The sequence below is a fragment of the Eleutherodactylus coqui genome, chromosome 2 (genome assembly GCF_035609145.1).
Source record: "Eleutherodactylus coqui strain aEleCoq1 chromosome 2, aEleCoq1.hap1, whole genome shotgun sequence".
Taxonomy (NCBI): Eukaryota; Metazoa; Chordata; class Amphibia; order Anura; family Eleutherodactylidae; genus Eleutherodactylus; species Eleutherodactylus coqui.
This window is the reverse complement of record NC_089838.1, coordinates 11,476,994-11,502,429: the sequence shown is the minus strand read 5'-3', so window position 1 is coordinate 11,502,429 and position 25,436 is coordinate 11,476,994. Positions and strand designations below refer to the sequence as shown.

The window sequence follows — 25,436 nt, the reverse complement described above, 5'->3', positions numbered from 1 at the left end:
TGGTCACATGATGCCACTTCTACATGCGTTTTTTTTCCCTGTGTTTTGTGGCTGCAAACTTTTTGGACATGCGCATTTTTTCTGTCCTCGTAGGTCAAGCAGCTAAGGAACAGAGCCGAGGAAGATGCCCGTTTAATCCACATGAGCCTGCAGATGGGCAACGAACCACCGACCTCACTTCGTCGAGACTTGGAACACGTTCTGCTGTTGGTAAGAAGATGCTTTTCATCACTCTTGCCTACAAAAGGAAGCATTAATTGCATTTTTTTTAAAACCGGTTTTCCCATCCCCTAAATGGCTATTCTGGTAAGACGGCTTTTTCAGAATTTTCACCCATACGCTGGATGGCTGAAAACTAGTAGAGGTCTGACTGCTGGAACAGTCCCCTGTAGTGACATTAGTCACTGGCAAAGCTTATCAGGGTGTACTACGATCCTGCAGCTCTGCTGTAGTAGGGAATCCCAGCAATCACTTGACACCCCGGGTCAAGTAGTGGAAGAAACACTTCCACTTTCACTTTAGTACATCGCGCTCATTGAGCGATGTGTACTGAAGAAAGGAGGAGGCAGAAAGGTTTATAACCCACTTCTCCCTCCTCCTCCGGGTTATCAGCTGGGACTAACAGCTGACAACCTGCCCTGCTTCTGATTGCTTGCAGTAGCAGGAAACTTTAATCCCCACCGTAATCTTACATATGGTTGGGCTTTAAGCCCGGGACCAAGCGCCATATATTTACAGTGCTTGGTCCTAAATAGGTTAAGTCATGAGAAAACTCCTTTAATATCTCCGTGGGTGTTTTGCTGCTCCTTCCACAGATCGGAGAGCTTTACAGGAAAGATCCCTTCCACCTTGAGCTGGCGCTTGAGTTTTGGTGCCCAACTGAACCTCTTCACAACACCAACCTGATGGGCTCCTACCTTGGAGTTGCTCACCAGAGACCACCTCAACGCCAGGTAAAGTGCAACGGAGTCTCTTAGGGGCAAGAACACAAAACGTGATGTTTATTTCCCGTCCTTTTGCTCGTATTGCAGGTTCTGCTGTCAAAGTTTGTGAGACAGATGAGCGACTTGCTGCCCCCCACGATGTATATCCCTTACCTGAAGATGCTGCAGGGTCTGGCCAGCGGTCCGCAGTGCGCACATTACTGCTTCAGCTTCCTCAAAGCCAATGGCAGCAGCCACGGTGAGTGGTGACGATTCCTTACAGCAGCCTTACTGACTGTTTCCAGGCAGCTAAGAAAAGTCAAAAGTGTTTTCTGACTGCAAGTGAGTCTATAAAGGTGTCTCCCACTCTGGAGGACTCAACGAGTTCATGTATGATATGGTCAGCCATTCCTCTGAATGAGCGGCATGCAATGCTGCATTTCTCCTGCAGGGGCGCTATGTCGCTGTATTGTCTGCTGGTTGGGTGATCAGCTGGTCACGTAGGGTCGATGCCTTTTTTGAGTGCACTTCCTGCATGTTATATGCGTTGTAATTCTCTATGTATTACTCTCACTGTTGGATCTCAGCTGAGAACTTACAGGCTGGCAGCCCCGTGAGCTGGGACCACTTCTTCCATTCACTCATGCTGTACCACGAACACTTACGGAGAGACATACCGAGCACCGACCTCATCCACCAACGTCACCCTCCACTCAGAGGCATCACTCAGCGGGAGATGGACGGACTTGTGGCATTCCTGCAGGTCACCACTACAGTCATTGAATGGGTGAGCGGGTGAAGATTCACGTGTGTTCTTACTGACCTCACAGCCAGAAAACTGTTGTGCTAGTAATATGCCCAGCTCAGATAGTAAGCATGCTGACCGTTCCCAAGCTGCAGAATAGTGAGTACAGCTCTGGAGTATAATACAGGATGTAACTCAGGATCAGTACAGGATAAGTAATGTATATACACAGTGACTCCACCAGCAGAATAGTGAGTGCAGCTCTGGGGTATAATACAGGATAAGTAATGTATGTACACAGTGACTCCACCAGCAGAATAGTGAGTGTAGCTCTGGGGTATAATACAGGATGTAACTCAGGCTCAGTACAGGATAAGTAATGTATGTACACAGTGACTCCACCAGCAGAATAGTGAGTGCAGCTCTGGAGTATAATACAGGATGTAACTCAGGATCAGTACAGGATAAGTAATGTATATACACAGTGACTCCACCAGCAGAATAGTGAGTGCAGCTCTGGGGTATAATACAGGATAAGTAATGTATGTACACAGTGACTCCACCAGCAGAATAGTGAGTGTAGCTCTGGGGTATAATACAGGATGTAACTCAGGCTCAGTACAGGATAAGTAATGTATATACACAGTGACTCCACCAGCAGAATAGTGAGTGCAGCTCTGGGGTATAATACAGAATGTAACTCAGGGGCAGTACAGGATAAGTAATGTATGTACAGAGGAAGTATTGATGCTGCTTTCCTCAATACCTCCTTTTGTTTTTCTAATGTATGTACAGAGTGACTCCACCAGCAGAATAGTTATTGCAGCTCTGGAGTATAATACAGGATGTAAATCAGGATCAGTACAGGATAAGTAATGTATGTACACAGTGACTCCACTTGCAGAATAGTGAGTGCAGCTCTGGAGTATAATACAGGATGTAACTCAGGATCAGTACAGGATAAGTAATGTATGTACACAGTGACTCCACAAGCAGAATAGTGAGTGCAGCTCTGGAGTATAATACAGGATGTCACTCAGGATCAGTACAGGATAAGTAATGTATGTACACAGTGACTCCACCAACAGAATAGTGAGTGCAGCTCTGGAGTATAATACAGGATGTAACTCAGGATCAGTACAGGATAAGTAATGTATGTACACAGTGACTCCACAAGCAGAATAGTGAGTACAGCTCTGGGGTATAATACAGGATGTAACTCAGGATCAGTACAGGATAAGTAATGTATGTACACAGTGACTCCACCAGCAGAATAGTGAGCGCAGCTCTGGAGTATAATACAGCATGTAACTCAGGATCAGTACAGGATAAGTAATGTATGTACACAGTGACTCCACCAGCAGAATAGTGAGTGCAGCTCTCGGGATCTCTGGTGACCGAATTTTTAAAAGTTACTTAGAGCTCTTTTTTTTCTCTTTGTGGTTGTGATCAGAGTGAGAGCGCCCGCCTGGCCCTTTGTGAACATGCCCAGTGGACGCCGGTCATCGTGATGCTCGGCCTTCTACAGTGTAGTATTCCTCCTGTCCTCAAAGCAGAGTTACTGAAGACTCTGACTGCCTTTGGGAAGTCTCCAGAGATAGCCGCTTCGCTCTGGCAGTCCCTGGAACATACACAGGTACAAAAGCTCTGTAGAAAAGGACCTGCATGGCAGGGTTTCTGTCCTGCGGCTCGTGCTGATATTCACTTAACCCATATATTTTATTCTTTTAGATCTTACAAACTGTGAGGCCCACCGGACAAAGACAAGCCGCAGGAATTGAGGTACTTATTTATTTAAGGCAGTGATCCCGCTTCCAGAAGGTTGTGCAGGTCTTTCTAGTGGTCTTCTCCCATGACGATGAGCTGATCATGCAGCTCAACCCTCAGTGATTAGCGGATGACACACGGAAGGGAGGAGAAGCCAATCACTCCTTTCCTTTGTCGCATCACCTAGTGCTCATGGAAGACCCTCTATGCCCTCTGTTGTAGTACGCTGTTGTAGGTCGGCTCTCGAGCTGGGAGCCTAGACTCTTCCCGCACTTCCCAGAGATCTCCACATCAGTAGAGTTGAGGTTGCGCATGTACGCCTTCTCCGTTCTTATCCATGGAAGTATAGAAAATTGCGGAGTACAGGCACTTGGTAATCTCCGCTGCTCTTGAATGGCGTGGCGCATGTAGAGAACATTATAACTTGCCGCAACCCCTTTTAAAGGGTTGTCCAGTTACTGTGCAACATAGCTGCTATAGCGCCACCTGTCTTAAAATGACGTCAGTACTTACCTGTCCTCTACTGCTGGGAGCCAGCGCTGTTACCCCACCGTCCTCCCAGTTCTTGTTATGGAAGATGACGCTGCAGCGTCCCTGGTCTGAACTCCTGGCATCATGGCGTCCAAGATGTGAGTGTTGATGCCAGGAGAACGGGTGATAACGCTACAGCCTCTGATTGGCTACAGTGGTCAGGTGACTTCCGCTGACGCCATCTTCCACAACAATCGCCAGGAGAATGGCGCTGGATCCTACAGCTGAGGACGGCTGAGTACAGCACCGTTGTTTTATGACAGTTGGAGCAGTAATGTTGGCCAGTAACTGGATAACCCCTTTAAATTAACCCTTTCCAATCCACTGTCTGACATCTAAAGACATTTTCATTGAAGGCTGCACAGCTCCGATGTCGGAAGACGTCCAGCAGGGTATTCTTACTGTAGATTACTGGCCACTCTGTTGTCGGGGGGCCTCTCCAGCATGTCCCACACCGCAGTACTGGCTCTAGCCGGCAGATGGCGCCATTGTATAACGGCAGAAAGAGAAAGCCCCTCCCCAGGAAACCCTGAATCCAAAATTGGATTGCAAAAGGGTTAAGCCACAATGCTGTACGTGTTTGTCATGGTACGTACACATCTCAAACTCTGCTTGTGTGATTACTGCAGCACACCAGCTTTGATTGACAGCCAAGGCCAGAGAAACCTCTGTTTCTGACCGTTTAACCCCTTAGATGCTGCAATCGTTTGAGACTGTGGCATCTAAGCTGTCTGATCAAGTGCCATCAATTTACCATGGTAGTTTAGGGCCTGACGAAAGCTCCTAGGTCCGACATACATCTGTCTCATAAACTATATTTTTGCATTCCGTTTCCTTTCCCCTTCCACCTCCCCCCAAACTAAAAGGCGAAAAAACTATAAAATGGTAACTAGTAAATTATATGTACCCTAAAACTGCGCCATTGATAAAATATAGCTCACTCCACAAGACACAAACCTTCATGCAGCTACATTGATGGAAAATAATATTGTTATGGTTCCTGGAATGTCAGAATAAGCCAGCCCTAAAGGGGTTAACGCAGTATATGCCCTGAAAGGGGGGGACATTCACTGTGAACCTCCCCTCTAAAAATGACACACAATGGACTTCTCCTCTTCGTTAGTATTAGTTTGCGCCCTCTCTGTAGTTTCTTGCTCGGTCTTTATGATTTTTTTGGCAGTGCGATTGATTTGAACTATATTCCTTGTAATCAGGTGGAGCTGAATGAGATTGAGTCCCGGGCTGAGGAGTATCCGCTCACCAGAGCCTTCTGCACCCTCATCGGTACCCTAGTGGAAAGCTATTTTCCAGCCAACCTTGGAGCTGGCTTACGAGTCCCTGGATTTGAGCCTTATTTGCAATTTCTCCGCGATACCGTTTTCCTCCGCTTCCGCACCAGAGCTTACAGGAGACCCGCAGAAAAGGTAAGGATGCCAAGCAAGTCATGCGTAACACTCCATGCGTAACATATCCACCTTCATATATGCTGCCGCAGCTGCCAGGGGTGGAGGACCTTGCTGCTGACGGTTAACCCTTTTGATCCATGATTGCTGGTGCTGCATTTGTATGGGACTAAATAAAGGTCTGTCTCTTGTAAAAACCTGCTGGGCCATACTAGTGGTATTCCCTACCTGGTTTTTGTGCATATGTCCATGTACGGACACAGTATACTGGCATACATAAGTATACTAGATATTGTAATCAAAGAAATGTGCTTAACCCTTTCCAGTCCACTGTCTGACGTCTAAAGACATTCTGATTTGAAGGCTGTACAGCTCCGATGTCGGAAGACGTCCAGCAGGGTATTCTTACTGTAGATTACTGGCTGCTCTGTCGGGGGCCTTTCCAGCATGTCCCATCCTGCAGTACTGGCTCTAGCAAGCAGATGGTGCTATTGTATAATGACAGAAAGAGAAAACCCCCTAGGAAACCCTGAATCCAAAATTGGATTGCAAAGGGTTAAAGAAGTTTTCCCATCTTGGCAAGTAATTGCCTATCCACAGGATAGGAGATAAATTGCCGGTTGGTGGGGGTCTCGCTGCTTGAAACCCCACTGATCCAGAAAAAGTTAACTGGTGGGTCCCAGAATTTTGACAGTAGTAGTTGTACATACATGCCTTTCACTTTGGTGGGATTGCTGGAGATAGCTGAGTTGAAGCGCTTGACAATCTCGGGCAGTCCTATTGAATTGAGCGGCACATGCGCTTGGCCACCACTGTTAACATTCAGGATGCACTGGGGTTTCCAGTGCTCAGCGGTTGGGCCCCCTACTGATTGGCAAGTTATCCCCTATCCTGTGGATAGGGAATACCTTGCCGGGATGGGAATACCCCTTTAAATGGGTATTCTGGTCTATTTTATAGGAGTTGTCTGCCCACTTTTTGACTGACTGACCTATCCTCTAGCTAGGTCATCAGTAGTTGATGGATATGGGTCTGCCACTTGGGATCCCCGTTCGTCAGCTGATTGTCCGACCTGCTGTCTAGTGCAGCGGCCCGGACATTGCCATCAGCGAATAGGGAAAGGAGTGACTGTTCTAAATCGGTATGAGAGACGCACTGCCCCGGCACTTCCTGCTCTCCTGCTTGTCAGGACTGGATGCATCATAGGACATATGATGATCGGAGTTCATGTCAGGAGACCCTTGGTCAGGCCGGGACACACTTCCATATGTAAGACGAAGTCATAATACGGCAGTGTGGTTAGCCCCTTATTTAGTGGCTCTCCGTTCTTGCTGCCTTGGCAGAACCCCTTAAAGGAGGTCATCGTAGATTAGAAAAAGTGGACATGTAGAGTATGTATGAAAACCCCTTTAAATATGTGAAGCCTGGTAGCAGAATGCTCATCCTCTTTGTCTTTTTTCTGTCCCGGCAGTGGGAAGTGGCTGAAGCCGTCCTCGATGTGTTTTACAAACTCTTGAGAGATTATGAGCCTCAACCGGAAGACTTTGTGGAGCAGTATGTGGAGATGCAGGGTAAGTGCTCCTCTTTAAAAATGGTATGGTGATGTAATGTCACGGATTTGGAGAGCTGGTAAGCAACAGTGGCTCCTGCTATGATGGGCTTGCCTCGTTACATAGATGACCATAATTCTATGTGGCTGGAATGTAATACTAATTTATTTTTCACTAATTTATTTATTTAAATCTGCATTTCTGTTTGCAGGAGAGGAGAAGGCTGCTTACAAGCCGCCCGGCTTCAGTCTGATGCATCACTTACTGAACGAGTCCCCGATGTTGGAGCTCTGCCTCAGCTTATTGGAGGAGGGCGTCATACAGCTCGACACCTACGCCCCTTTTCCTGGTACCCTATGCTCACATCCATTACCTCTACACATTCACTCTCATAGAACTTGCTGAAATAATTTGAAGAGTGCATTTTTTTTTTGTCACTGAGATAAGAGGCCACTAGATGCCTTTTTGCACCACTAACCTTCCAAGGAATTGAAGGATTGGGTGGCTTAGGCCCACGGCCAGGTTGGATTCCGACTGCGAAATGTTGCAGCGGAATCAGACCCGATGCCCCCCAGAGACCCTAAACTCACCTGTCCAGGTCTGCGGCGAGTTTCTCGGCCAGCGCGTATGTGCAATATAGGGCATGACGCGCCGGCGCTGGGCTGTGATGCGGATTCCCGCGATACTTCTGCAGTGCTCACTGCGGAGATATCACAGGACGAACGGCTTCCATTGACTACAATGGAAGCCGTCTGTGCTATTTTCCGCAAAAAAAAAACCTGCTGCAATTCTCCCCCGAGAGCGGAAAATCACAGTTGATTTCCGCTCGTGGGAAGGGGAGAATCATTTAACACAGCATGTCTATGGACGGACATTGCTGTGGGATTATCGGCGGGTGTCTGACTGCTAATTCTGCAGCGATAATCTGTCTGTGGGCATTTGGCTTTAAAATTAATCCTCCTTTTACCTGATGGGGAACCATGTTTGTGCAATGTTGCAAATGGAAAGATGGAATAATACATCTGCAGCACCACCTGCTGGAAGGCAGCATTATTGCAAGTCAATGTCAGACCTAACAAGGACTGAGAATATAAACCAAAGCCAGTCTTCTCCAGAAGGAAAACTTAGACCTTGCACAGACAGCTGTTTTGGTTTTTAGCCCCTCATCAATGTGCAGTAGGTTGCCGGCTTGGCTGGGTGAGAGGCCTATGACTTGGTTCAGGAAGAGTATGGTTTCTCCTTAGGAAGAATACCTAGTGGGGAGACTTAGAAGGCCATCCATGCTCATCCTGGGAGAAACCATACCCTTTCTATCCTACGTCACAGGCCTCTCATTAGCCAAGCCGGAAACCTACTGCACACTGATGAGGGGGAAAAACCCGAAACAGCTGTCTGTGTATGGTTTATCTTTCCCTTCAGGAGAAGACTAGCTTTGGCTTATATTCCCAGTCCTGGTTAGGTCTGACATTGACTTGCAAGAATGCTGCTTTCCAATAGGTGGCGCTGCAGAGGCATTATTCAATCTCCCTGTTTGCATACATTTCCCAGAGTAGCATGCATGGCCTTATAAGTCTCCTCACACCTCCTAGGTGCTCTCTCTAAGGAGAAACCGTATCCTTCCTGACCGGTGTAATGTTGTGAGCACTGAGTGTGACTTTTTGTGTCTTTCCCAGGTAAGAAGCACTTGGAGAAGGCGGTATCCTGTTGTTTCATGCTTCTCAATCTGACGCTGCAGAAGGAGAACCTCTTCATGGACCTGCTGCGGGAGAGCCACCTTTCGCTGATCGTCACCCCTCTAGAGCAGCTGTTACAAGGCATCAACCCGCGATCCAAAAAGGCAGATCACGTGGTGAATATCGCCAGGTAAGTGTGTGATCCACCCCTAATTCTACATAAAGATGAACTTTTGTCTCCTTGTTCTTATGGATTTGGGACCACTGACTTCCTATGAAATTAGCCTTAGTAAGTAGAGACAAGTCATTGATAATTCTGTGTGCAGCGCTGCGGAATATGTTGGCGCTGAAAAGGAAGTCTGTTTATCATGACAGATCTACTGAATAAGTGTGTGCTTGTTCTGCAGGTATCTGTACCACGGCACCAGCAATCCTGAATTAGCCTTCGAAAGTGCAAAGATCTTGTGTAGTATTTCCAGTAACGCCAACATCCAAGCCAAGATTGTGGGAGATTTCACCCAGGACTCGGTAAAGAACATCTCTTCAGATTCTTGTTTGTAACTTCACTCTTTAGTGCACTGAGGAATGCTTGTATGAAAATGTTCTTTTAGGAAACCACTTTGAATTTGGGCTAAATTAAAAGTTTCCTGTCCGTTGCACTAGGGAACACATCCTAGGGCCATGGCTATAGCTACTGCCACTAGGAGGCGGACGCTAAGCAAAAAAAGAGTTAGTGCCTTCTACCAGCTATACACCTCCTGCAGGTATCAAGCTAGCCAGTTTTAGCTTAGTGTCTGTAGGAGGCATTACTCTTCCTTTATTAGTCTTCAGTCTTGCTGACTAGTGGACTTCAGGGCTGGCACTAGACTCTCCCTGTTAACACCACTAAGGAGGGCGAACAGACTAGATCTAACCTCTCTGACAACAGACCCTCACAAGGGCCACCCTCAATGAGGTTTGGTCAATGTTAGTTTGACACGGACCCGCCAGCAATAGTGGACCCCACAATGGTGCACGCCCATCCTCCTCAAAGGCAGGCAAGCCAGTGGTGGGGGTGGGTGGAAACACTGCAGAAGACTGGGATCTTAACTTAATTTGGTGGAAAGGGGAGCATCTTCTCCACTAGGTTAAGTATCCTCTTTCCACCTTCTACCATCACAAAGGTGGTGGCATCTGTGACAGCTTTCCTCCACTCCAAGAGGACAGTGGCCATTCCTTACCTCAATGACATTTTGGTAAAAGCTCCAATTACTGCACCGTCTCCTTGTCACTCTTGACACTTTGTCCCTATTCGGGGGGATGATCAACCACCCAAAGTTCTGCCCCTCACCATGTCAATGTCTGATCTTTCCGGGCCTGTGATTCGACACAACCTGGGGCCGAGTTCAATTCCTCCGGTTAAAGGTGCGCTCACTGCATCTGATCGCTGTGTATTGCGGCACTACCAGCGGGCGCCTGATCACCCGGGATCTCAAGCCGCGGATCCTGGCCGATCAACTGTCGATGAGCTATCCAATACTATATTGTGGGGAGAACCCCTTTAATAGCCATAAACAGTCACTGACAATGGCTTTATATTAGATGTAGCGCCTATAGATGCTCAGCACAAGGCCATGCTTAATAGCGCAGATTATAGAAGGCAATTTGTGGGTTACTGCGTCCCGAAGAAGATGGCAAATGACAAACTTTTGTGATATGTAGAAGAAAAGTGGAACATTCTGACTTTTCTTCTTTTATTCTGGCAGAAAGTTAGTCAGAAACTAATGGCCGGCTTTGTGGAGTGCCTGGACAGCGAGGACTCTGAGGAGGTGGCGAACCCCCTAGAAGGTGAGCGCTCTTCCTATGTGCACAACGACAGTATTAATGGTTTAATGTCTCACTGAAAATCTCTTTTGTTACTTGGACTTTTAGAAATCGAGGAAGAGACAAAACGGTCCACAGTTCACCACGAGACCAAAATCCACATCCTCAACCTGCTGATCACTTCTCTGGAAATGAAACAGCCCAACCTGGCCTTGTACTTGCTGGGATTTGAGCTGAAGAAACCAGTCAGTACAACCAACCTTCAAGACTCAGGTGCGGGATACGATATGTATACACCGACATGCCAAAAGTCATGGGATAGCAGTATGTAAGTTAATGATAAAGTGGTGCTATCTCAGGTGATGGCTTGGGAGCGCGCACACCTGTATCAGGTGTTAACCTCTGAGTGAGGCTGAACGCTGGCCAATGTGCTCATAGCAAGGTGACACAAATTACTGGTCTGCAACTGGTTTTAGGGGTATTCTGGAGAGCTCCTATGAATGGTGCGGCCGGCATGTTCACCCAACATGAGCCGAATTAAGCTTTCATGGGATGTAAAGACATCCATTTATACCCAAAATCCTGCACCTAAAAATACCACAAAGCTGTGGGAGCATCCAGACGGCTCAACGTCCTCTAAACCTCTTCTGTCCACTTGTGCAATTGATACCACATCGAGGTGCTGCACTTCAGTGGGCTAGAGGAGGTCCCACGCATTATTCGTTCCCGTCTCACGACCTTTGGCATGTTGGGGCATATTGTTTGCACACAGACCTGTATGTAAAATAATTTCTGCCTTGTGGCATCGGTGGACACAGCACCTTGGGTGTAGGTCATCCTCCTGACTTGATTGTCCCACAGTCTGGGATACGTCATAGCAAAACCACCTTCAACACCATTCAACACTTGTGCAATGAAGTGAGGTGTAGTGGCCTAGACTTCATCTGCAGCTGAAGGTCTGTGCATTTGAAGCCTGGGGCCACATACCATATATTTACAGCATGGTTGTAAATGGCACTTAAGGCCCTTTTACACAGCCCAATGATCGGTCCATGTAAAGGTGCCCCCAATCGGTGGTGCCACAGAAATCATTGTTGGCAGCACACTTCTCTGTGGGCACGGGATGCGCTGCCAGTGATGATGAAACTAGATGGAGGATGTCTGAAGGCCAGTTAAACAAGTGGCACTCTAAGTGATTGGCGCTCATCGTCTATTTCGTACTGAGCTGTGTAAAAGCACCTTAAGGAAAGTTGTTTATGCTCCGTTTCCTTTCTTGTAAAATGTGCTGTCTCCTTTAAATTCAGGAGTCTTGGGCTTCCCGCGGACGTGTCTGCATTCCATCTTGGACATCCTTAAGAAAGGAACTGATGGAAGGACGGGGCCGGTGGCTGTGGTGGAATCCCCGCACCTTGCTGAGCTTTGCTATCAGGTAGGACTCCACATCTAAAGTTCTGGTTGTGATTCTTAGTTCCTGATCGGGGATCTTACTGAATGATCTGTCCCTTCAGGTCATCTATCAGCTCTGTGCCTGCGCAGACACCTCTGGACCTACCATGCGATATCTCCGTACCAGTCAGGATTTCTTGGTCACCCAACTTCACCACCTGCCGTTTTCCGTGAAAGGCAAGTCAAAAACCATTCAGAAAGTGCTTCACAGTGAGATTTGTAGTTATTGAGTGACAGCTGTAGTCCACAAGTCGATGCAACTCGGCATACTCTTCTGGACTGCAGCTGGAGAGTTGCGCTACAAACAGTTACTTTGGAGCCCAGTCTTAACCCTTTCCACTCCAATTTGTATCCTGGTTTTCCTAGGGGGGCTTACTCTTTTTCTGCCATTATACAACGGCGCTATCTGCTGGCTAAAGCCAGTACTGCATGAGGTGACATGTTGGATAGGCTCTGACAGCAGAGAGGCTCTCAATATACAGTAAGAGAACCCTGACGGACGTCTTCCAACATCAGAGCTGTACAGCCTTAAATCATACTGTCTTTAGACGTCAGACAGTGGATTGGAAAGGGTTAAAGGGGTTTTGCAGCACGCCAATCTTGATAACCCCTCCTTAAGATAGATCATCAATATCCTACCGATGAGGGTCCAACGCTGTTTGCAGATCCTTTGGCCTCTTGACTGCACACTAGATACAGCGCCATACATTTTGTCTCAGCTTTAATGGAAGGGATCTCCTCTTAAGCTACATGACAATTAACATGTTGCGGGCCTGAATGCCGTTGACTCTTAACCCTTTGCAATCCAATTTTGGATTCAGGGTTTCCTAGGGGGCCTTCTCTTTCTGCCATTATACAATGGCGCCATCTGCTGGGTAGAGCCAGTAGTGTGGTATGGGACATGCTGGAGAGGCCCCCGACAACAGACCGGCCAGTAATATACAGTAAGAATACCCTGCCGGATGTCTTCCGACATTGGAGCTGTACAGCCTTCAGTCAGGATGTCTTCAGACGTCAGACAGTGGATTGGAAAGGGTTAAAACTGCTCATCAGCAGGACTTCCGAGTGGCAGACCTCCACTGATCTGATATTGATGACCTATAATGAGGGTAGGCCTTTAGTGTCAGCTTAGTGTCCGCCTCCAATCAGCAGCTTCTATATACTCAAGGTCGAGGCTGTGTCTCACAATGATACAGATGAGAGTCCCATTCTGGTCCTTGTTACAGACTGAAATTGGCTATTAAAGTCTATGGGATCGCATAAAAGCACAGCAGATGCACAGCGGCTTGCGTATGCAGGGTGTTATAAATGCATGTTGATAGGAGACAGTGAGTAAAAAAAAAACTGACGACATTTGGGCCGCCTCACGTTTTTAGTTGTTGTGTGTTTTTTTTTTTTTGTTTTTTGTTTTTTTTTTGCGCATGTGGAAAATGTAGTGAATTTGGATGCGACACGTGTGTTAAAAAAACCACACCCTACACATACATGCGCAACGGTGGGGTTTTCAAGCTCCGAAGTTGCATATTCCTGCGTGGATGTGCCCTAAGAATAATGATGTAGTCCGTCCAGTCTGTGGAAGTTTTAATTTTTTGAAGATGACCTGTCAGATCATGACTTGTATCTTTAGTATTGGGCTATTCCTCTATTACCCCTCCTGGAAATGTAAACTGAAAACTGGGCATTACCCATTCCCTTTTTGCTGGCTGTACAACACGCAGTGGAGGAATAACAGAGGACCAGTCCAATGAGACGTTAAAAGAAAGCCTGCTCCGCATTGACATTTCATGGGGGCCAAGTGTGTATTAGGACAGACGTGTCAGGACAACGGGCAGATCCTGTAAAGCTGAAAACGACTGGACTGCTGAGTTCCCTCCCAGCGGTGTGAGCAGCAGACGGCCGTGACCAAAGACATTTGTTCTTTCAGCACATGAAATCTCCACCCTCAGTCAGATGTCGTGGCTGATGAAGACGGTGTCCATTGAACTGCGCATTACATCTCTTAACCGCCAGCGATCCCACACGCAGAGACTGCTGAACCTCCTGCTGGATGACATGCCGGTCCGTCCCTATATAGGTGAGCAGGGGATATCACCGCTGAAATCTGCAGTATGAGTGCAGCTCTGGAGTATAATACAGGATGTAACTCAGGATCAGTAATGTATATACACAGTGACTCCACCAGCAGAATAGTGAGTGCAGCTCTGGGGTATAATACAGGATGTAACTCAGGATCAGTACAGGATAAGTAATCTATGTACACAGTGACTCGACCAGCAGAATAGTGAGTGCAGCTCTGGGGTATAATACAGGATGTAACTCAGGATCAGTACAGGATAAGTAATGTATGTACACAGTGACTTCACCAGCAGAATAGTGAGTGCAGCTCTGCAGTATAATACAGGAGGTAACTCAGGATCAGTACAGGATCAGTAATGTATGTACACAGTGACTCCACCAGCAGAATAGTGAGTGCAGCTCTGGAGTATAATACAGGATGTAACTCAGGATCAGTGCAGGATAAGTTATGTATGTACACAGTGACTCCACCAGCAGAATAGTGAGTGCAGCTCTGCAGTATAATACAGGAGGTAACTCAGGATCAGTACAGGATCAGTAATGTATGTACACAGTGACTCCACCAGCAGAATAGTGAGTGCAGCTCTGGAGTATAATACAGGATGTAACTCAGGATCAGTGCAGGATAAGTTATGTATGTACACAGTGACTCCACCAGCAGAATAGTGAGTGCAGCTCTGGAGTATAATACAGGATGTGACTCAGGATCAGTACAGGATAAGTAATGTATGTACACAGTGACTTCACCAGCAGTATAGTGATTACAGCTCTGGAGCATAATACAGGATGTAACTCAGGATCAGTAATGTATGTACACAGTGACTCCACCAGCAGAATAGTGAGTGCAGCTCTGGAGTGTAATAACGTGTAAACACTCTGTTTGCTTTGTATGTTTTCTGTAACATCTCAGTAATGATTTCTCTGTTTCTCTGATATCCTCTATAAAGCTGATGCTGAATCTGGTATGGAGGATGACAATCGGAATGTCAATGCTTTTCTCCACTTTGACACGTCCTCTAAAGGTAAAACATAGACTTTATTATGACACACGTGCTGTTTTTGTGGCCATCACTCCAAGATCAGTAAAAAAAACGACCGCAGAGTTTTCCAGGCCGTATGATAATTTGTCGCTTGTTTTCTTGATAGTTCGCAGGAAAATCCTCAGCATCCTGGACTCTATTAACTTCACCCAGGAGATCCCGGAGCCGCTTCAACTTGACTTCTTCGACCGCATCTCAATAGAGCAGGTCATCACCAACTGCGAGCACAAGGACCGAAACAGCCAGACTGTCTGCAACGTCAAAGTGAGCGAATGTCCTAGTTGGGGGTCCCGTGCGCACATGTCCTGGTTGGGGGTCCCGTGCGCACATGGCGGGGCTCGGCACATTCTCATTGGTGTTTTCTATCTTATCAGCTCCTCCGGCGAGTTCTGGTTGCAGAAATCAACTCTCTTCAGGGATTGGCTGCGATCGGACAGAGGCCGTTACTGCTGGAGGTACACGCACTCAGACCGGGAATGTGTCTGCTCTTATTAACCCCTTATGCGGTGTTGGGGTGTATGGAGCAGGTTCAGGAATCGAGCCCACTCCATACGTGCCGGATTTCATCTGCTTTCTACAGTTGTCCGCCACTGACTGTGATTGGAGCTGACTATGATCACAGCCATTTAATTGCTTAGAAGCCACGGCATCTAAGCAGTTAGCCGCAGGGAAAGTGATGGCGAAGCGCGCTGTGCAGGAAACTCTATCTGAATTCTAGTGAATGAAACTGGCTGCAGTTCCTTGCACAGCCAGGGGGTTGGGGGCACTGTTGTCCAGGAAAAATTAGAAGGGGATGTTTTTTGGGTTTTTTTTGTTTACTGTCCATTTCCTATAAAGTGGCGCTGTGCGATGTCTCTTCAGGAAATAAACACCATCTTGCAGTATGCTGTGGAAAGAAACAAGATGTTCCAGTGTCTTCATGCCAAACGCCATGTGCTGGATTCCTGGAGGCAGCTGGTGGAGGTTATCCTAACTGCATGTCCTCAGGACCTGATCCCGGCAGAGCAGAGACAGTTGATCATTAGGGATCTACTCCAGGACCTGCATGACAAGGTAAGGTACCTGCCAGTGTTTACTACAGCAGAATGTCCTTAAAAGGGCTGGCAAGTTATCACCGAGGGAATAGATTGGTGGGGCTGCGGGGTGTGGCAATAACCCTGCAGTGAGAACGGAGGACACGGCACCCCTGTTCTCAGGATCGGTGAGAGCCGCAGTGGTGTGGCCCCTCATTGATCAGCAAGTTACTACATATGCACTGGATAGAGGGGATCACTTGAAATTGTGGTACAACCCATTGAACACCTTAATGACATCCAACATGCATGCACGGCATATGTGCGCAGGGTTTCTATGAGGGAGCTCGACAGCTGAACCCGTCCCTATACACCCTTCTGCAGCGGCTGGGATCAGAGATAAATTGGATCCTAATCGTAAACCTTTTAGTTGCTCTGGTCAGTGCTGACCACAACATTTAAATGGCTTGACATTAGGGTAGAGCTCCCTCTTGCTCCCAAACACCCCACCTTCCCTTCCGCAATCCCCCTTTTTCTTAACGTCAAGCTTGTTAGGGTACCATTTGGTTGCCATGGTAGCCTATGGCCTTGTGGGGGCTCTCAGGCCTACCATGAATTTTTCCGTATGTAAGACTTGCCAATAACTGGGCTAATAGAATGTCTGTCTGTAATATACAATATACTGAAACGTAGGCTCAAATGACTAAAAAAAATGTGTAAGTAAGCTTAATATATACCGTATATTCCGGCATATAAGATGACCCCCCAACTCTCGCCTTATACTCTGGGAATACGGTGTAAAAAAAAAAAAAGGCAGTACTTGCCATCCCCGGCGCTCTGCGGTGCTGCTGCAGGCTGTCGCTCCCTCCTCGTCCCTGCTGCGTCAGCCAATCACAGCCATTCAATGACATCATTGAATGGCTGTGAGTGGCTAACTCAGGCGGCGTCAGCCAATCACAGCCATTCAATGATGTCATTGAATGGCTGTGATTAGCTGACGCTGCCTGAGTTAGCCAATCACAGCATTAGCTTTCTGGAGGCAGGGATTTCAAGCCCCGCATGCAGAAAGCAATGCTTTGTTGGGGACGAGGAGGGCGCGACAGCCTGCAGCAGCACTGCAGAACGCCGAGGGAGGTGAGTACTGCTTTTTTTTTTTGTATACCCGGCGTATAAGATGACCCCCGACTGCAGAGCAGATTTTTCGGGGGTTAAAAGGTCGTCTTATACGCCATATATTTTTTAAATATTAGAAGAAATAAATATTAAAAGGTTCAAAAACGTCCTTCCCCATTTTTCATATATTGCAGAAACGCAAGATTCTAATAAAAAGGACAGTTTGTATCACACCATCCATAAAAGTCCGAACTATTAAAATATTGCGTTTCTCGACTGCATCATTGGGGGACACAGCTTTGACCTTGGGTATATAGCAGCTGCTGATGGGAAGCAGACGCTAAGCAGACAACGAGTTGGCTCCTCCCACTTGCTATATACCCTCTGCAGGTACTCGGCTAATCAGTTTTTAGCTTGGTGTCTGTAGGAGGCAGACCTCTTCCATCAAGGTCTTCAGGGATGTGTGGATGGGCCATATTGTTGTGTTAGTGATAGTAAATTTTTCGTGTTCATAGGCACAAGTTGAGCTCGCATGTTGAATTTCAGCATCACAGCTAGCATGGTTCTGCAATGGTCACATGTCAATCATGGTCACTGTTGACGCAGTGTGGTTGGCGGGACCTCTTGGTATATGATATCTGGAGCTAAAACTTTACAGAACCTCGTTTCAAACATATATATGTACATGCATGTAAGTTTTCAGCAAAATTGGAGATGGTCGAATGGGGACCCCTGGTCCAGTTGACATGGAATGACCCCTAAGTATAGTGGTAGGCCGGGGAAGTTCGCCCTCCTACAGTAGGCCTGGGGGTGGTAGATCCATCTACTAGTTCCCCTCCGGTTAGCTCTGACATGCTGAACCACTAGGGGTCCGGTCCATTTCCAGCGGCCTCGGAACCAAACCAACATCGGTTTCTTTCTAGGAGGACTGTGCTGCTGGCTCTGTCAGCCGTGTCCATACGGACGTGTCACTCATGTCGTTGGGGATGCATGAATAATCCTGTTGAGGCAGAGTCCGCCGCTAACCCTAAATTTTGGCGGCAGAATGGGCCTCGCATTCTCCCCTATTAGGGATGTCCGGGCTGCTGCCGTCAGGAGTTCTCTGTAGTCAGAGCGGCCTGAGACTTCGCTCCTACAGCGTTTCTCCATGTAGCCTTTTTACGCAGGTATGAGCGCCGTCCGGGAGACAAGCATTTAATCAGGCGGAGTCAGTAGCGCGCTGCGATCCTTCTGCGCTATTTCCTCCTGCAGCATTACTTGCAGGAGGTTGTGAAACGATATACACGACTACTGATTTTAGTTCTTAGCGCTCGCCCTCCCGACTCTGGAGGGTTCCACAAAGGGACCAGTGAGTCTCACGTCTGAGGGTAATTTAGCAGTCATGCCACGTTTTATGGTGCCTGGTTGGAGTCATTAGGTGACATTTTGGTAGGGAGCCACCCTGGCGTGACACCTTTTTTTCCTAGGCCTAGACGTCTTCAGGGTCCGTGGGCTTCATGCAGAAGGTGGAGGCGGTAGCCATTGTCAGTCTCAGAAGGCTGATACTAATAGTATTTTGGAGCCCTGTGTCCTATCTGCCATTCCCTCTGGTACCGGTAGCCCCCATGTATTCACCTGGGGTGCTTCCTACAAACCCTTCACCGTGGTGCTGTGGTTTCTACAGCCTGCATAGCCTGGTGTTTACAGTCTGGACTGCAGCGGACCCCGACGTTCAGCTAGGTCGCCTGCTAGAGCGCCCCCCAGCTCTTTTAAGATTCCCCCCCCCCTTCTGATGGTGCTGATGTCACGTCCAGATCGCCCAGCCTACTCATCTCTCTTCTAAGCGGGAGGCTCTATCGGGCGGAAGTTCTTTGTCATCAGAAGAAGTTCGTTATCGTCCTGTTGCATGTGGTATCTTGGCCCGCGTTGATGAAGTCTAGTCCCATGGGACGAGCCGGTCACAAGTGCGCTCGGTCATATTTGGCAAATTTACCCCTCTCTAGTGGCATTCTTCAGTCTCTCTGCTGGGGCTCCCGACAACACTAGTGGATCCTTATTTCTCGCACTGGCAGTGCAGGGTTACCGTATCAGAGACCTCATATGTTCAGGCTGCATTACCGCACATATTCTTTGGTCAACGGGTGCCTCGTTGGAAGCTCTTCGTCGGGAGCCATTTTCCCGGTTGGGGGCGGGGGGGATGGCTCCATTCTCTCAGGCCCCCTTATGTTCCTTTTATGCTCCATCTCTGAGCACGCTGGGTGCCTAGGCATCCATTAACGCTGGTCACGGTAAAAAGCTGATTACGCTTCTTTACACATGCGGCTTCTTATAGTTCCATTTTTTCCCCTAAAGTTGTAGTAATAAACTACATAAATCTGGTGTTGCTTTAATCTTATTGACCCGCAGAGTAGTTCATTTTCACTGCACTGTAAAAACATCCCCAACCTAGAAAAAAAATACTGGGAAATTGAATGTTTTTACCTCATTTCATCTAACTTAGAAATTTCTCAAAGTTTTGAAATATGGTAAGTTAAATGGTACCAATAAAAAATACAGCGTTTCCCCGCAAAACTCCCGTCTGGACGCGACTCTGAGCATCGAAAGCTTAATAAGAAAATGTTAGCTTTTGAAAACGGAATGAAAAAATGAGAATGAAAAGTGTCCTGTCTTTAAGGGGTTAATGGACTTAACTATATGGCCTTCCTGAGAGCATTCACTAAGCCCAGGGCTACCATGGCAGCCATCGTACTCTATGATCGCATCATGGGGGTCAATGATGAGTAGTTGGAGGGGGAACCCCTCGACTGCGGCCGGTGGCTTGTATACTGTGGTAAGTATTGATGAAGTATGTAAGCTGTCATGGAGCTGCGATTGCTGTAGGTCCGATCCCAGCTGTTTGCGGTGGGGGTCAGCTGTCATCTGAGGATGAACGGGACAGCACTTGGCTCCTATCCATCGTCTAGGGAAGAAGTGTCTGCTTAGTTGGGGGCAGACTGCCGGAACTCCCATATCACGAGGGCTGCATGCCCCCCTATATGAATGAAGCGACAGGCGAGCGCGCACAACACCCGACTCCTCCATATCCACGATGCTGAGCGGGATGGCAGAGTACAAGCGCTCGCTATCTCCGTCAGACCCCTTGCAGCAAGTGGCAGCTGTCAATAATTCGGTTGTCTTTTTTTTCTTTCCATCAGCGAGCCAAATTATTTTTATTCCCGTTTGACTTCCCTTAAATCCTCGCTGATCTAGAATTGGCATATTGGATTTTTAATGGTGGCTCATTATGTGCAACGGGTTGTGTAATATCCACTTGTTATCCTGCACGCCGGATCAATATCTCTCTCACCGCTTGCAGATTCTGGATGACGAAGCCACGAAGGACCTGATGGCGGTGGTGGCCGGGGCTGTGTTCACTCTCACCGTGCACCTAAGCCACTGCATACGCACCGAGCAGAAGCAGCCGATGAGCGCTCTGGGGGCCAACACATCGCAGTACGTGCTCCTGCTGGACGGATCCTTCACCGCTCCTCCCGGGACGGACACCTTGTCTGCGGGGTTCGCTTCCATCGGAGACTCCTCGCTTCATATGATCCTCAGGAAGCTGCTGGAGTTCATTCTTAAGACAGGTCAGGACTTAAAGTAGCAAACTCCAGACTGACACATTGTAACAAACTGCAACCAAAAGTATCAGATCTGTGCAGGTTTTTACCTCTGTTTGCTGTCAGTGAATGAGAACACACAAAGGGGAAAGTTTACTAAACCTGGCATTACTGACACCGGTGCACAAGCTTCTTCATGCATTATGCAGATCCCGTCATCTCCTTACGCCTTCTCAGAAATATACGCCAGTTCTGACCTAGTGTATGTATTAGGCATAACTTACACCGGTTCCTGGCATGTATTATTCATAAATCTATCTGGAGCGGCCATGCCTCCTCCTGACAAGCCCCACCCACTTGTTACAGAAGGTGAGGCCGGGTCAAATGTTGCAAACTTTTGCGCAAGTCACCACCTCATTATGCCTGAAACTGGCTTAAAAGCCCCTGTGCCTGACCCCCAGAGGATTTGGAAAGTTGCATAATTTTTTGTTATGCAGTGACAGAATTTTATTAAAGTGACCCTCTAGACTTCACACAAAATCTTGTCCAGAGACCAGAGGGGTGAGGGAGGTAAATCACCTGATGTACTTCCTCTGCGCCATTGTCCCTTGGGTCTTCCGGTTTCGGGCCACTGCAGCCTTCTAACTACGTATTGCACGCTGTGCATCGGTGATCTGGGGCACAATACTCTGTTCCCTAATTGGCCAGCTCTGATCACATGAGCACCACTGGCCTATCAGAGAGCAGATGTATATTAGTAGTGTTCTAGACTGCCAATGCACTATTTGTATTACCTTGTCAAAAGATTGCTGCGGCCATCTTCCAAAACCAAAAGTGGGGCCCAGAAATAACGGATCTGAGGGACATCGGTGCAGAAGACAGATGATGGGTAATGTGACTTCTCCCTCGAGTCTTGGGACTGGAGGGTCCCTTTTAACCCTTTCCAATCCAATTTGTATCCTGGTTTTCCTAGGGGGCTTACTCTTTTTCTGCCGTTATACAACGGCGCTATCTGCTGGCTAAAGCCAGAACTGCATGAGGTGACACGTTGGATAGGCTCCAACAGCAGAGAGGCTGGCAATATACAGTAAGAGAACCCCGACGGATGTCTTCCAACATCGGAGCTGTACAGCCTTAAATCATAATGTCTTCAGAGGTCAGACAGTGGATTGGAAAGGGTTAATGTCCTATCAATCTTTGCAGACCAGCTGGTGTGACTCTGATTTCTTTCTTTCCAACTAGGTGGAGGATTGCAGAGAGTCCGAACACATCTCTATGGTGCATTGCTGTATTATTTACAGATCGCCCAGAGGCCAGATGAGCCGGACACGCTCGAAGCAGGTCGGTCGAGATTGCACACGCTTATCAGAGCGCATGGCGGCTGTTTGCCTACACTTGGGGTTCCCTACATAGGTCCATAAATGATTATAAGCGTTATCCTTATATTTCTGGTGTCCTGGTTCTTTAAAGAAGTTGACCACTTTTGAACTACTAAGAAGAATAGTTGATCAGTGGGGTCTGCCGCTCAGGCCGCAGTCATCGTGTAAGCATTGAATTCAAGGGGATCAGAGTCTGCAATGCTGGGCCAGCCACTACCAAGTATACGGAGCTGTCTGCTTCCTGCAGAAATGGACTTGGTGCACGATTGCACTGGCCTGGTGAACAGCTGATCAGCGGCAGCCCATTGTGATGCAACCCCGCTGATCTACTGTTGATGACCTAGAATAGGCCATCAGTATTAAACAACTGGACAACCCTTTTAAGGATCTAAGCTGCTGATCAGGCTGGTGCGCTCATGCACTGAGCTGCTGATTGCAGAAAGCGGAGAGCTCCTCTCCCACTGCAGTGACCAGACTTGGTACTGCAGGCCCAATTCTTATTAATTGCAATGGCTCCTGCTGTTACTGTTGATGACCTATCCTAAAGATGGCCCATGAATGGTTTACAACTGGACAAGCCTGTTTAATAAATTTTGAGTTTCTTGTTGCCACTGATGGGGTGGGGTGTCAATTTTGTATACATATGCAGCGCAAAGGCCCATTTACACTGGATGAGTGTCGGGCATCGTCCCTGCATCCCTGTGCTCCTGCACAGGAGCTAGCAGAGCTGGCTGGATCACGGAGCGGCCAGCAGGGGGGCGGGGCAGTGGAGGAGATTTCTCTCCTCTCGCTCTTCCGCCCCTCTCCATTGAGATACACAGCGGCCTTTCGCTATGGAACCGCGGCTGTTTAAACCGAAGGATGAGCGGATCTTTTATGCTGCATAGAAGATGAGCGATTTAAGCTCATCGTTAAGTTTAAACAGCCGCCATGTATTTCAATGGAGAGGGGCGGGAGAGCGAGAGGAGAGAAATCTTCTCCATTGCCCCGCTCCCCTGTTGGCTGCTCCGTGTTCGAGCCAGCCCTGCTAGCTCCGGTGCAGGAGCGCGGGGAATACAGGTACGAGTGTCGGGCATCGTTTGCCCGACACTCGGCCAATGTAAATGCGCCTTAAGTCAGTAGAAGCTATATACCGCTGTATGCAAATTGCAATTTATTTTACAAAGTGGTTACACATTTAAAGGGGTTGTCCCGCGAAAGCAAGTGGGGTTATACACTTCTGTATGGCCATATTAATGCACTTTGTAATGTACATTGTGCATTAATTATGAGCCATACAGAAGTTATTCACTTACCTGTTCCGTTGCTGGCGCCCCCGTCTCCATGGTGCCGTCTAATTTCAGCGTCTAATCTCCCGATTAGATGCGCTTGCGCAGTCCGGTCTTCTCCCTTCTGAATGGGGCCGCTCGTGCTGGAGAGCTGCTCCTCGTAGCTCCGCCCCGTCACGTGTGCCGATTCCAGCCAATCAGGAGGCTGGAATCGGCAATGGAACGCACAGAGCCCACTGTGCACCATGGGAGAAGACCTGCGGTCCACCGTGGGTGAAAATCCCGGCGGCCATCTTCGCAAGGTAAGTAAGAAGTCACCGGAACGCGGGGATTCGGGTAAGTACTATGCGGTTTTTTTTTTTTTTAAACCCCTGCATCGGGTTTGTCTCGCGCCGAACGGGGGAGTATTGAGAAGAAAAAAAAAAACCGTTTCGGCGCGGGACAACCCCTTTAAGCAATCCTCCAGTCCGAAGATCAGAATTTGTCCAGGGAACGAACTGAGGGAGTTAATTACCTCGCCCTCCTTTTTTCCAGGGCCATGTATTTCCTTTCACTACTTGATGCACCCTGTGCATTGGTAGTCAGACATTTCATGCTGCTTTTGGGGTGACGGGGCTGCTAACATGATCAGCGTGTAATGTCTTAGTCTACTGATGTGCCCTCAGTGTTCAGTGTGCATTGGGTAGTCTTACCCCAGCCACCACCCCACCACTCCTTGTACCGTGCTGCAATCAGTCTTTATGGCAGCAGTGAATGGGTTAACTGGTGAGATTGGAGTTTATTTTGCAGTTGGAGCAGTAGAGCGGCTGTGGATTACTGCTGTCGCTCTGTCGATTATGCGGGAACTATTACATTACATTACAGGGAGGGGTTAAATTAAAACACATAAGATTATGTATAATGCAGCCTAATTCTTGTTATCTTCATCTTGACCTTCAGCTAATAAGACCATGTGGGAGAGACTGACCGCCCCAGAAGATGTATTCAGTAAGCTCCAGAGGGACAATCTTGCCATATTTGAGACTTACGGGGCGGCCCTGATGGAGGTGATCTGCAGGGATTCCTGCGATGGACGCGAAATAGGCAGAGTGAGTAACGTGTGATGCACAGTGTTGAGTTTTAGCTCATTTGCAGCAAATTACAGTAGTAGTGTATTATTTTTTTGTCTGTTGTATTAGGGGACACCGCCTAGGACTATGGATATAGCTACTGCCAATAAGAGGCGGATACTAAGCAAAGAAACAGTTAGCTCCTCCTACCAGCTTTCAACTCCTGGCAGGCACCAAGCTAGCCAGTTATAGCTTGGTGTCCATAGGAGGCAGACCCCTTCCTTCATTGGTCTTTGGACTAGGGGACTACAGGGCTGGCACTAGACTCTCCCTGTTTATTCCACCGAGGTGGGTGGACAGGCCAGATTTAACCCCTCTGTTGGCAGCCCAACCCTCAGAAGACAAGGTGGCACGCTCAATGTTAGTTTGACCTTGACCTACAAGCCATAGTGACCTTTACATTGGATAACTCCCTTCTCAGAGGTAGGCAAGCACTGTGAGGGATACACTGCTGGAAAACGGGAGCTGGACTCTCAGCGGCGGAAAGGTAAGTATACTCCTCCTACCCTCTCTTCTCCCTCCTATCCTTACGCTGCACCTCCCTTTGCCGCTATCACCACTTATTCCTCCCTCCCCACAGCAGGAGCCACATTTAAAGGCGCACTGTTTCACTATGTCTGACTCCGGGGCCGACAGACTAAGACAGGGCCCGATCAGAGCCACGTATTTTGGTTGCGCTTGCTGCAGTACAAAATTCCCATACAAAGAGTTGGAGCCGTTATCCCCCAGCTGTCTCCCACCAACCTGTGCAGCCAGCAAATCGCCCACAGGCACTCATTGGATTAGGTCCACAGTAGTGGAGATCTATTGCTCCAAGGGCAGGGAGCCCTTCCTACTGCGTTACTGCACACTCTACCAAGAGGCGGTGGGCACCTCTTGGGTGGTAAGCAATGGTGCCTCCACTCTTCGAGTGTGTAAGGCCGCTATGTGGGCTTCTCTGCACACCGTCTCTAAATTCTATTGGGTACACCCTTTTGCATCCGCTGACACCTCTCTCGGTTGAAGAGTCTTGCAAACGG

The 25,436-nt window shown here is 48.1% G+C and overlaps 1 protein-coding gene across 1 annotated transcript in view; it reads left to right on the top strand.

Annotated features, from left to right (window-relative positions):
- Positions 1 to 25,436, top strand: part of NUP205 (nucleoporin 205) — a 62,148-nt gene that overhangs the window by 14,313 nt on the left and 22,399 nt on the right. The window contains exons 9-31 of the mRNA XM_066590346.1: positions 94 to 210; positions 816 to 953; positions 1,032 to 1,182; positions 1,511 to 1,710; positions 3,122 to 3,304; positions 3,400 to 3,450; positions 5,181 to 5,390; positions 6,841 to 6,940; positions 7,131 to 7,268; positions 8,593 to 8,782; positions 9,000 to 9,120; positions 10,338 to 10,419; positions 10,504 to 10,668; positions 11,700 to 11,824; positions 11,904 to 12,018; positions 13,766 to 13,915; positions 14,865 to 14,939; positions 15,064 to 15,221; positions 15,332 to 15,412; positions 15,819 to 16,010; positions 20,418 to 20,688; positions 21,904 to 22,002; positions 24,248 to 24,396. Of these exons, the coding sequence (XP_066446443.1) occupies positions 94 to 210; positions 816 to 953; positions 1,032 to 1,182; positions 1,511 to 1,710; positions 3,122 to 3,304; positions 3,400 to 3,450; positions 5,181 to 5,390; positions 6,841 to 6,940; positions 7,131 to 7,268; positions 8,593 to 8,782; positions 9,000 to 9,120; positions 10,338 to 10,419; positions 10,504 to 10,668; positions 11,700 to 11,824; positions 11,904 to 12,018; positions 13,766 to 13,915; positions 14,865 to 14,939; positions 15,064 to 15,221; positions 15,332 to 15,412; positions 15,819 to 16,010; positions 20,418 to 20,688; positions 21,904 to 22,002; positions 24,248 to 24,396 (3,261 nt within the window). The remainder of the gene's footprint in view (positions 1 to 93; positions 211 to 815; positions 954 to 1,031; positions 1,183 to 1,510; positions 1,711 to 3,121; positions 3,305 to 3,399; positions 3,451 to 5,180; positions 5,391 to 6,840; positions 6,941 to 7,130; positions 7,269 to 8,592; positions 8,783 to 8,999; positions 9,121 to 10,337; positions 10,420 to 10,503; positions 10,669 to 11,699; positions 11,825 to 11,903; positions 12,019 to 13,765; positions 13,916 to 14,864; positions 14,940 to 15,063; positions 15,222 to 15,331; positions 15,413 to 15,818; positions 16,011 to 20,417; positions 20,689 to 21,903; positions 22,003 to 24,247; positions 24,397 to 25,436) is intronic.